Raw genomic sequence first — 9,917 nt, 5'->3', positions numbered from 1 at the left:
GATTCTATTGATGGATCGTCCATACTAAAGGCTGATTGCACCCCATTTCTTGGTTGCTAAGTTGCTTAGAAGTGTTGTATACAGACTATTATTTCAGCGACCTTCTTGGCCCAATAATTATTTTAAGAATGTACAGTATTGTGTACAATATCTTTACTTTCAAACCCATCCCCCCCCCTCTCTCTCTCTCTCTCTCTCTCTCTCTCTCTCTCTCGTACGTGCATGTGCTCTCAAAGACGTGGGGGTGTGAAAACGACAAATTCACTGCAAAGCCTGTGACCACACACCCCTGCGTCTCTCTCTTTATCTCAGCCGTGAAAGTGAAGGGTGAACATGGGGAATATTCCACTCTTGGAGCTACACGAAGCCTCCCACTTGGTGATCTGAATAAAACTAGCTTAGCTATTTTACAGAGGGCCCAACAAATTCCCTTCAATCGTTTTTTTTTTTGCTTATTAAGAAGAGAGTGAAAATACAAGGGCTTAGCTCATCTGGTAGGGGCGACTTATGAATGTCATCAAGTTGATGAGATGTTGCAAGTAGGAAACCCACAAGTGGCGCCCCTTGCTCCAAATTCCAAACTGAGTTTACTCCCCAGTGATCAGGGGAATCTACCAACCAGTGGCCAGCTACTGTGATTGGGAGGTTTTTTCTTTCGACTATAAAAAACACAGAATATATATATATATATATATATATAGAGATATATATATATATATATATAGAGAGAGAGAGAGAGAGAGAGAGAGAGAGAGAGCCCGTCAACCCGAAACCTTCCGTACGCTATCCTCTCCGTTGACACACCGTAGGGTTGGTGGCGCTTTCTAGGTGGCCCCCACCCTCCTACAAAGGCCCTGGCAACGGGATTTTTATATAATATAAATACTAGATTGACTAGAGGCTAGCTAGCCTTATCTCCCTACTTTCTTGTCTTTTATAAGTTCAAAGCCGTATTACTTTTTACGATTTTCTTCATTAGTCCTGCTCCATAAGAATGTGGACTTAATTCCCAAGTTTGCAATGTTGAGCCCAAAATTACACTAGTTGCATGAACCGATTAAGTAGATCTTGTAACTTCGTAGCCATCAGCACAAGAGTGTGCACATCTTTGGGGCCGCATACAGATCAGGCATGGCTCCGCCTTTACTAACTTAGAGCATCAAATTTGAAATTAAGACATTGTATCTTTTCAGGTATCTTTTTTTTTCTCCTTGAAAAAAATTAGAGTGCAATTCAGAGTTTTATTTTTTCCTTTTTTTTTTATCAGGATAAGTAAATGGGAAAACCTGGTTTTCATCGGCTACAACTGGAACGAGGGTAAACTCAGCTGGCCCTAGTGCAGGGCTTAATCGATAAAGCCCCCCTTTTTTTTACGATTTATAATCCGAATAAACTGCACCTGACACGAAGACCTGATTGCTCTGGCTTAGCCTGCCATACCTACGGTCATCATGCTGGTGGTGTAAAACTCCGAGCAGTGGCGTAGCTAGGATTTATGTGGGGGGGGGGGGGGGGCAAACAGGGGTGTAGGAAAAAAAAACTGGTTTGATAGTCGGGGGTTCGGGGGCAGCGCCCCCGAAATTATTATTTTTGAGATAAAATAAAAAAAATGGCTACAATTATTAATAAAATTCTATTTCATATGGACAAATCAAACTATTTGCTGCAATCAGAGCTGGGCTGGGCTAAAAAAATGGATAAAAATCTATTTCATATGGAATCAGGGCTGGGCTAGGACTGGGCTTTTACAAAAAAAAAAAAAAATTAACTGTTAGCCCAGTCCTGCCCCCCCCCCCCCCCCCCCCTAGCTCCGCCTATGACTCCATGGCTATGACCCCTGCCTCCAAGGCCTATCTGGGCGTCGGTTTGCGGAGAGGAGACACCCATGAGAATCGAACATTGACTGCCCGTCTAGGGATGGCAAATGGACCCCCTTTCCTTAAAAAAAAATCAATAAAGGGCCTAAAGTCCATCGCAACCCCTAGCAATGCTCTTAGCTTAATTGGGTCTTTCGGGAAAGGACACACACCCATGTATCGAGCTTGGGTCGTCCTTGAACTTGACACTTTTAGGCTGGCATTCGAGAGCTTAAGATCTCAGGTAGGGGTGGCAAAACCTGACACGACCCGCCAACCCGCCTCTTAGGCGGGTTCGGGTTTGGAAAAAATGCACCCGTTTAATAAACGGGTTGACCCGCCTAACCCATTTATTAAACGGGTCGGGTTCGTGTTAGGGGTATGCCAACCCGCCAACCCGCCTGACCCGTTTAATAAATAGGTTAGGCGGGTGGGTCGACCCGCCAACCCGACCTGCTGACCCGCCAACTCGTCTGCCAAACTGCCAACCCGACCCGTCAACCTGCCAACCCGATCCGTCAACCCGTCAACCCGACCCGCGAACCTGAAAACCCGTTTACCCGACCCAACCCATTTATTAAATGGGTTGGCGGGTCGTGTCGGGTTACCCGTTTATTAAACGGGTCGGGTTCGTGTTTGCCACAGCCGACCCATTTAATAAATGGGTTGGGTTCGGGTTGAGGTATGCTGACCCGCCAACCCGCCAACCCGACCCGATTGCCACCCCTAATCTCAGGTATCCGAGGATTCGATGTAGCGTTAGGATGACTGATGTGGTGCAGGCCCCACCTTTAGATATGAGGCATTCAATTGAAGTATATCAAATCCTCACTTTCTAAGATGCACATTTACAAGGGAAATCTTCGGTTCTTTGGCCTGACCCAAACAAAGAACCTAAGTTCTCAAATCCAAGGATCTTTGATCAAATCCCTCAGATTTGAGAATCAAGGCCCTTAGGTGCACCCAGCTAGTAAGATTATATCACCAACAATATTTGAATATTCTTATCTAAAAAAAAAACAATATCTGAATATATTAATCACGAATCACGTATTTGAAAAAGAAATCTTAGCATAGATGCCTAGACATAATTCTTATCTTTCAACGCGGTTTTGAAAACGAACACTTTTAGATCGTTGCTTCACAATAGGCCTCCTACCACAGAAACAGAATCACTCCTGCTAATAAAACGCGGTTGTTGGCTTTAAAAGACAACACTGTTTTCTTTTTAATCTGTCTTAATTATGTAACTTTTTTGCTAATATAGATTCCTTATTAAAAAATAAGCAAGATTATATAAAATAATTTAAGTTAGACCTATGAAGCAAGGCTATACTTGGTTCATAGCCCTTGGATGTCTATTTTTTATTAATTAGCAAATTCCTAACATTGTTTATGTCGTTTCATGAAAAGGTAACAAGTTTTGAAACAAATAATGACACCAAATCACCTTAAAGAATTCCGTTCAGGAGCATGATCATTGGGAAAGCCATGATGTAGACCAGACATCTTGACAAATCCAAGGGTCCAAATTAATAGGGTCACTTTGGTTGTTAATCTGTCTAAACTAAGGCGTAGCCTCCCTAGGTAGATTCTAACTCTGTACACCACAACCAAGATGCTGAAACTTCACCATCCAAACATCAAATTTGATCGCCACCCATCGTACTGTGATATAAGGCATATTGTGGGTCCCACATAGGTATCGGCTGTTGGTTTAAAGGATGATGATTGGTTAATCTTGGGTGTCATTTTTCATAGCTAATTGCTGATCCAAAGTTCCCCATCGTAACAGCAATGACATATTTCTTGAAGTCATGTCGGTACTTTTTATGCTTAGGGTTACTCTTGGAATATTCTTTCTGAAATTTCTATTGCAAACATTGTTCTTGGTTATGGGGAACCAGTTGTTTACTGCCACGTGTCAGAATCCAGCGTGTCAAGCAGTCTGAACTCTGAATTTCCTGCTTATGCACGGGATTCCTTGGAGTGATCAGTTCTCTCCAATTTATTTAAATTTTAATTAACAATTGATTATTTTAAACCAACCCTTGTGCTGTGGCACAATTTATCATACTAGCCTTCTTTGATAAAATTTCCAACTGTTTACTCAATCCAAATGAAGAAAATAGGAGTACCCACAAGTGTCATAACCTTCTTTGTATATGTTATATCTTAATTATAAAAAGAAAAGGAAAAACCAACTTGGGTATATAGGATGGCTTTAGTTTATCAATGTTTAATTCTTTGAAATGAAATTTTAAATTAGTATGATGAGCTGTGGAAGCATATTTTAAGAGGCCCAACTTAAGATTAACAATTTAAAAATACTAACAAGAAGAAGAAAATGACAAGACATGAATTAATTTATTATAAACTTTAATATATATTTGTTTACAAAAAATATATATTTCAGCTTATTTTATCGAGGTATTTAGGAAGGTGGGCCAGCGGGACGAGGGATCACGGACTCTTGTTTGTAAGCTTCGGATTCCCTTCACACACAGACACAGAGAGAGAGCCCCACTTGCACAATTTATGTATTTATTTTATTATTGCATAATTTTATGTAAGTTCCACTGCAAAATAGAATAATTGCTTTATGTATGTACTGTATGACAAAAGATGGTGGGGTTGGTCTGAAACATCCTGCTAGTTTAAAAATTATAATATAAGACTGAATAATATTAACAAAATTATACTGCAACTACTATTTTTTTTGACTGGAAAGAAAAAAATATAAATAGATAGATAGAATTTAAATACAGCAGCGAGAGTGCCTGGTGACGAGTTATCACCCTGAAGGAAAACAGAATATATAGCCCAACCCTGAATCGAGGCACAAATGAAACCACAAGATATGAAAAATACTAAATACTATAAACATACTATTGCTACTGTTGTTAATATTACAATGGTAAACAGTTTTATATTAAGGATTTAATATGATATGGAAAGCCACAAAAACAAATAAACCTTTAACGTTTAGTGGTCTTCTTGTAGCATTCATGGGCAACATTTAGGACATGTTTGGGCACCTGAAACGTGATTACTTTCATGAACTAAAGTTTGTGCCCCACAATTTTCACTAAATATTTAGAGCAAGAAATCAAATCCTCAAGCTTAAGCTTAAGCATTCCCTTGTAATCAAATATCAACTGCACTCATGCAGTGGTAATTTCATAAAATAAGGGGCTTGGGGAGTGTCACCTATTTCTGATAGCAAGTTGGCGTATTGGATCATCTGCTTTCTTGGCTACAAGTTGCTGTGGTTTGTCACCTAACATGGGATGACTATGGTTTGAAATCTAGGGAAGCGTCTCTTGCTGAAATGTTGAATTTGGGTGGACTCTTTAGGACCTCAAGGGTTTTGCCAATCAGAAGCCTACTAATTAATGTGCAGTCGGTGCCGGGAAAATAAAAAAGATTGGCACCTTGGGACTCCTATTTTCCAAGTGACATCACGGCTTTATGGAACTGTAATGCCATTCGGCATGCAATAAGAAGGGACAACACCTAAGGGCATTTGTTCGTGTAGGCTTGGCTTGATACAATTGTGAACCATAGCTTTGCTATCGGTGAACCATTGTAACAAAAAGGAAACATCTATTTTATTTTTCATTTGAAAAAAAAAATCTTTTTTATTTTTTTATTCAGGCCCTGTAATGTATTTGTTTCTGGTCTTTCTTGTATTCGGGCCTGTATAAAAAAAGGAAAAGGAAACACCTATTTATTGGTGAATCCTAAATGACAGCGACACTAGCATTAAGGAAAGTAGTATTAAATTACGGTTGCACTTTGAGGTCAAGCAGCATATCATGCATTACACCCCTTCTCAAAATAAAAAGATCCCACTATGTTCCATTAGGGGTGGCAAAATCTGACACGACCCGCCAACCCGACCCGCCAACCCCTGATGACCATTCATCACAACATTTTTTCGAAATAAACACCACACCTATCTCGAGAAATACCAATATGCATTGGGCTGTCAAGGCATGCCCACCATGCAGCCACGCTGAAATGAATACTAATGATAACGGTGGCGGACAGACCTATTTTACCACACGGTTACACATGTACACAGAAATAAACACAAGGATATGCTGTAAATGAAATGGTTATAATTGCCTTAAAATCATAAAAAAAGATCATGAATCCGCTTTTTCTCTAAACAGAAATAAAAAAAGGGAAATTGCAAAAGAGAGACTGGGTTTGTGTTGGGAACAAAGGAAAAGACAGAAAATGAGACGTCAGAATAAGCCTATTGGAGAAAGGAGGGCGTGGGTATTGAATGGGTGGACGATTATAGAGGTTTTCCTCATCCACATCTCTTTCTCCTTTGCACAATTCCCCTCCTATCCTTTCTCTTCTTTTTTCTTCCTCTCCCTACAAAATCAAAGTGTTTTTATGACGTGGGTGTTGGGTGTTTGTGGCCTTTTTTGTTGACTCTCTCTCCTTGCATTAGCAGAGAGAGAGAGAGAGAGAGAGAGAGAGAGAGAGAGAGAGAGAGAGAGAGAGAGAGAGAGAGAGAGAGAGAGAGGTTCAAATATGGCGGCTAGGAGCCTTCCCTTCTCTCACTGAGAGACAAGGGCCCATGACACAGTAGACATGAAAGGGTGCATGTTCATTTACCAAGTGTGAGAGGTCTTAGTTTCATATATTGAAAACTCTTTTGGAGCCCTCTTCTTTAATTTGTTTTCTTCAACATGAAGCAGATGAATTAATTATCACACACACACACACACACACACAGAGAGAGAGAGAGAGAGAGAGAGAGAGAGAGAGAGAGAGTTCATGGTGGTTCAAGTTGTTGAGATACAAGATACTATTTCCAGACTGAGAAACAATTATCTTGGTTAGGAGCCAGTAGAAGTCTATGCAATGATGAAAATCTACTGGTTTCGGGAATCATGATGACTGTCACCCCTTGGATCTAGTGAGAATAGGTCCTGTAGCCCGGTGTGGCTTCTGCTGGGCCTGGGCGTTGGAAATCTCTTTGAGGTCTGCTGCTTGCTGCTGATTTACCAGAATTTTGCTGAGAAAGAGTGACAGGAAATCATGAAGCCCCAATTTTCCTTTTACTTGGGCAACTGATGCAGTTGTTTCTGTTTCTTTTGTTTGAGATAACAACTCAAACGTTGCATGATATCTGATTTGGGTCCTGGTAGCTCACCTCTTGTTTCAAGAGAAACATGTCCAATTTAACCTCAGTTTCTGGTGAGGCCAGTGTTTCCACAGGCAACAGAAGTGATAAAGGAAACTTGTATCAGTCCTTTGCTTCAACAAACCCAGCTCCTGTCAAGAAGAAGAGAAACCAACCAGGAAATCCAGGTTAACAACAATATGATTCTTTGAATTCCTTTTATTTTTTCAATTCACCATCAACCACCATTTTTTTTAAGGTTCAGATACGTTTATGCTATTATTTTCCTTCTTTAATACGTATATTTTTTTCTGAATTTTGTTGCTTGAATATCTACTCAGACCCAGATGCAGAAGTAATAGCTCTATCACCCAAGAGTCTTCTGGCCACAAATAGGTTCATATGTGAGATTTGCAACAAGGGATTTCAAAGAGATCAAAACCTTCAGCTCCATAGAAGAGGCCATAACCTTCCATGGAAGCTTAAGCAAAGGACAAGCAAAGAGATAAAGAAGAGGGTTTACATATGCCCAGAGCCTTCATGTGTTCACCATGACCCCTCAAGGGCACTTGGGGACCTCACAGGCATCAAAAAGCATTTCAGCAGGAAGCATGGTGAGAAGAAGTGGAAATGTGAGAAGTGTTCAAAGAAGTATGCAGTTCAGTCAGACTGGAAGGCCCATTCCAAAACTTGTGGCACCAGGGAGTACAGATGTGATTGTGGAACCCTCTTCTCAAGGTAAGATATATATCAATAAATAAACGATACTCATAAATCCTTGCTGCTTTCTACTTAATTTGTTCCACAAAACCCCAACTTGATCCACCACTCACCATCCATCCATTAAATTTTCATCCCTTCCATGCTGCTATCAATTATTTTTAATATCTTAGCAACTTCTGTCTAAAAGTTGATGTGCATATGCATGCTGAAACCATGTGTCAGAATCAAGCTGTTTCAGTAAATGATTCATGATTTAACCATAGTAAACATGGGATGCTTTTTCAGGAGGGACAGTTTCATCACCCACAGAGCCTTTTGTGATGCATTAGCAGAAGAAAGTGCAAGGGCAACATCAGTGCCTATGAACCCACTCCTGTCAAACCAAACCTCCACAATAGGACATGGACCTACAAACATGTCCCTAATAGAACCATCCCCATCCACGCTGCAAACCCAGTTCCCACTTGACCTCCAATCAACAGGAATAACCCCAAGGGGAGAGGATAACTTCAGCATGAGACCAGATATTCCTTTTTGGTTAGCAGCAGGAGCACCACCTAACATGAACCAGCAAGAGATGCCTTCCCCACTATTCTCAGCACGCTTGAACCATGACTACCCCAACCAAGAGACAAGGGTTCCATGCAACACTGCACAGATGTCAGCTACTGCACTGCTGCAGAAAGCAGCTCAGATGGGTGCAACAGTAAGCAAGCCTTCATCCACATTAAGAGCCCCTACTCACATCCCTGGTGCAGTACCATCTGGTAATTCTGGCTTTGGTTTGGGACTCGATTCATGGCAAAAAGCTCCTGGTTCTTCAGGTGCTGTGGGATCTACTCCTACTGCAGCAGCTCCAAGTTTGCAAGAGATGATGAATTCATTGTCAGGGCCTGGATTTGGGTCCTTCGAAGAGGCATTCAGTGGGATCTTGAGCTCAAGGGATGAAGGAGGAAATTCAGATGGGTTGACAAGGGATTTCTTGGGTGTTGGTATGCCTTCTGGAGTTTCTGGCTTTAGGGGTCTTTCACACAGAGATATACTCAGCATGGCTGGTATTGATCAGTGCATGAACCCTCCATTTGATGAGAGTGCAGTAGCCACAAGCAACCACAGTCTTAAAAATGACAATACATCCACTGCCCACTTCTCCAATCCAAGACCGTGGTAAGGTTATCAACCAAGCCATCTTTTCTCTTTTCCTTGTCTGTGTTTTAGAGAGCCAAAAGGCTGGACAAGTCTTCTTCTTCTTCTTTTGCCTTTTTTCACCTTTTCTTTTAAATATTTGTATTTCTTCTCTAGTTTTTCTTTCTGTTTATCTTCTTCACTGCTATTCTATCCCTACTAATAGACCTCCTTTGCCTCTTGATTTGTTGTACTCAAGCTGGATAATAAGGATTCTTTTATGCATTACATATTTTATTCATTGTATTCTCTGAGCTATTTTGGGATATGTACTCTGGGTTGTAATCTCTGTGGTGGGGAAGCATATGTTTCTTCAGCCTTTCAACAACCTAATAACAACAAGAAGGAAATCCAACCTTTTTCCTTTTGTCATTATTAGGTTATTTTGTTTACCACAATTCTGCGATCTTGCTTTATTCACACTCACGCATACCGATGCTGCCATTATGTCCTCATCGTTTGCATGTTAATATCATGAACAGCTTTGCCAATTCTTTTTTCTTGCATTAAATTCTGATTTTCAACCTTTCGTAACATCACAATAAACTAAAATAATCTTCTTTCATATCACCAACCATATCAACAGAGCGTACTATTCATCCTCCTTATCTCCACACACACACATATATATATAGAGAGAATATTGCTTTTCAAAAAAAAAAAGTGAATGCTATATTATATTATATAATTAGTTTATAAGAAAATTGTATTATATTATAGTCTCTTTTTTTTGGGAAGATATTATATTTGTCATATACAACTGTTGAAATATATAAGAAAGATTAACCGAGTTAATAGGAAATATTAGCTTTCCTGATTGAGATTGGAAGCAATAGGATAATTTTCATGACTGATTAAGAAAAAGCAAATCATGCTTTTTATTCTAGGCTTTCAGGCAAGAAAACTTTTGTTTTTTATAATTAGCCTTCTATATATGCTATGTAGATTCTGTTATATTGCAGGATCCAATCTGACAGTAGTTGGACTAGTAGAGTACTAAATCAGAA

The 9,917-nt window shown here is 40.1% G+C and overlaps 1 protein-coding gene across 1 annotated transcript; it reads left to right on the top strand.

The window, feature by feature from the left end:
- Positions 1 to 6,371: 6,371 nt before the first annotated feature.
- LOC149815013 (protein indeterminate-domain 7-like) lies at positions 6,372 to 9,151 on the top strand. The gene is made up of 3 exons (XM_089988434.1): positions 6,372 to 7,190; positions 7,344 to 7,740; positions 8,011 to 9,151. The coding sequence occupies exons 1-3, from the start codon at positions 7,052 to 7,054 to the stop codon at positions 8,894 to 8,896; spliced, it is 1,422 nt and encodes a 473-aa protein (XP_089844560.1). The 5' UTR covers positions 6,372 to 7,051; the 3' UTR covers positions 8,897 to 9,151.
- The last annotated feature ends 766 nt before the right edge of the window (positions 9,152 to 9,917 follow it).

Source organism: Nuphar pumila, chromosome 15 (assembly GCF_984573655.1).
Source record: "Nuphar pumila chromosome 15, dmNupPumi1.hap1.1, whole genome shotgun sequence".
Taxonomy (NCBI): domain Eukaryota; kingdom Viridiplantae; phylum Streptophyta; class Magnoliopsida; order Nymphaeales; family Nymphaeaceae; genus Nuphar; species Nuphar pumila.
The sequence above is the reverse complement of the archived record's forward strand: the minus strand, read 5'-3'. Positions and strand labels throughout refer to the sequence as shown.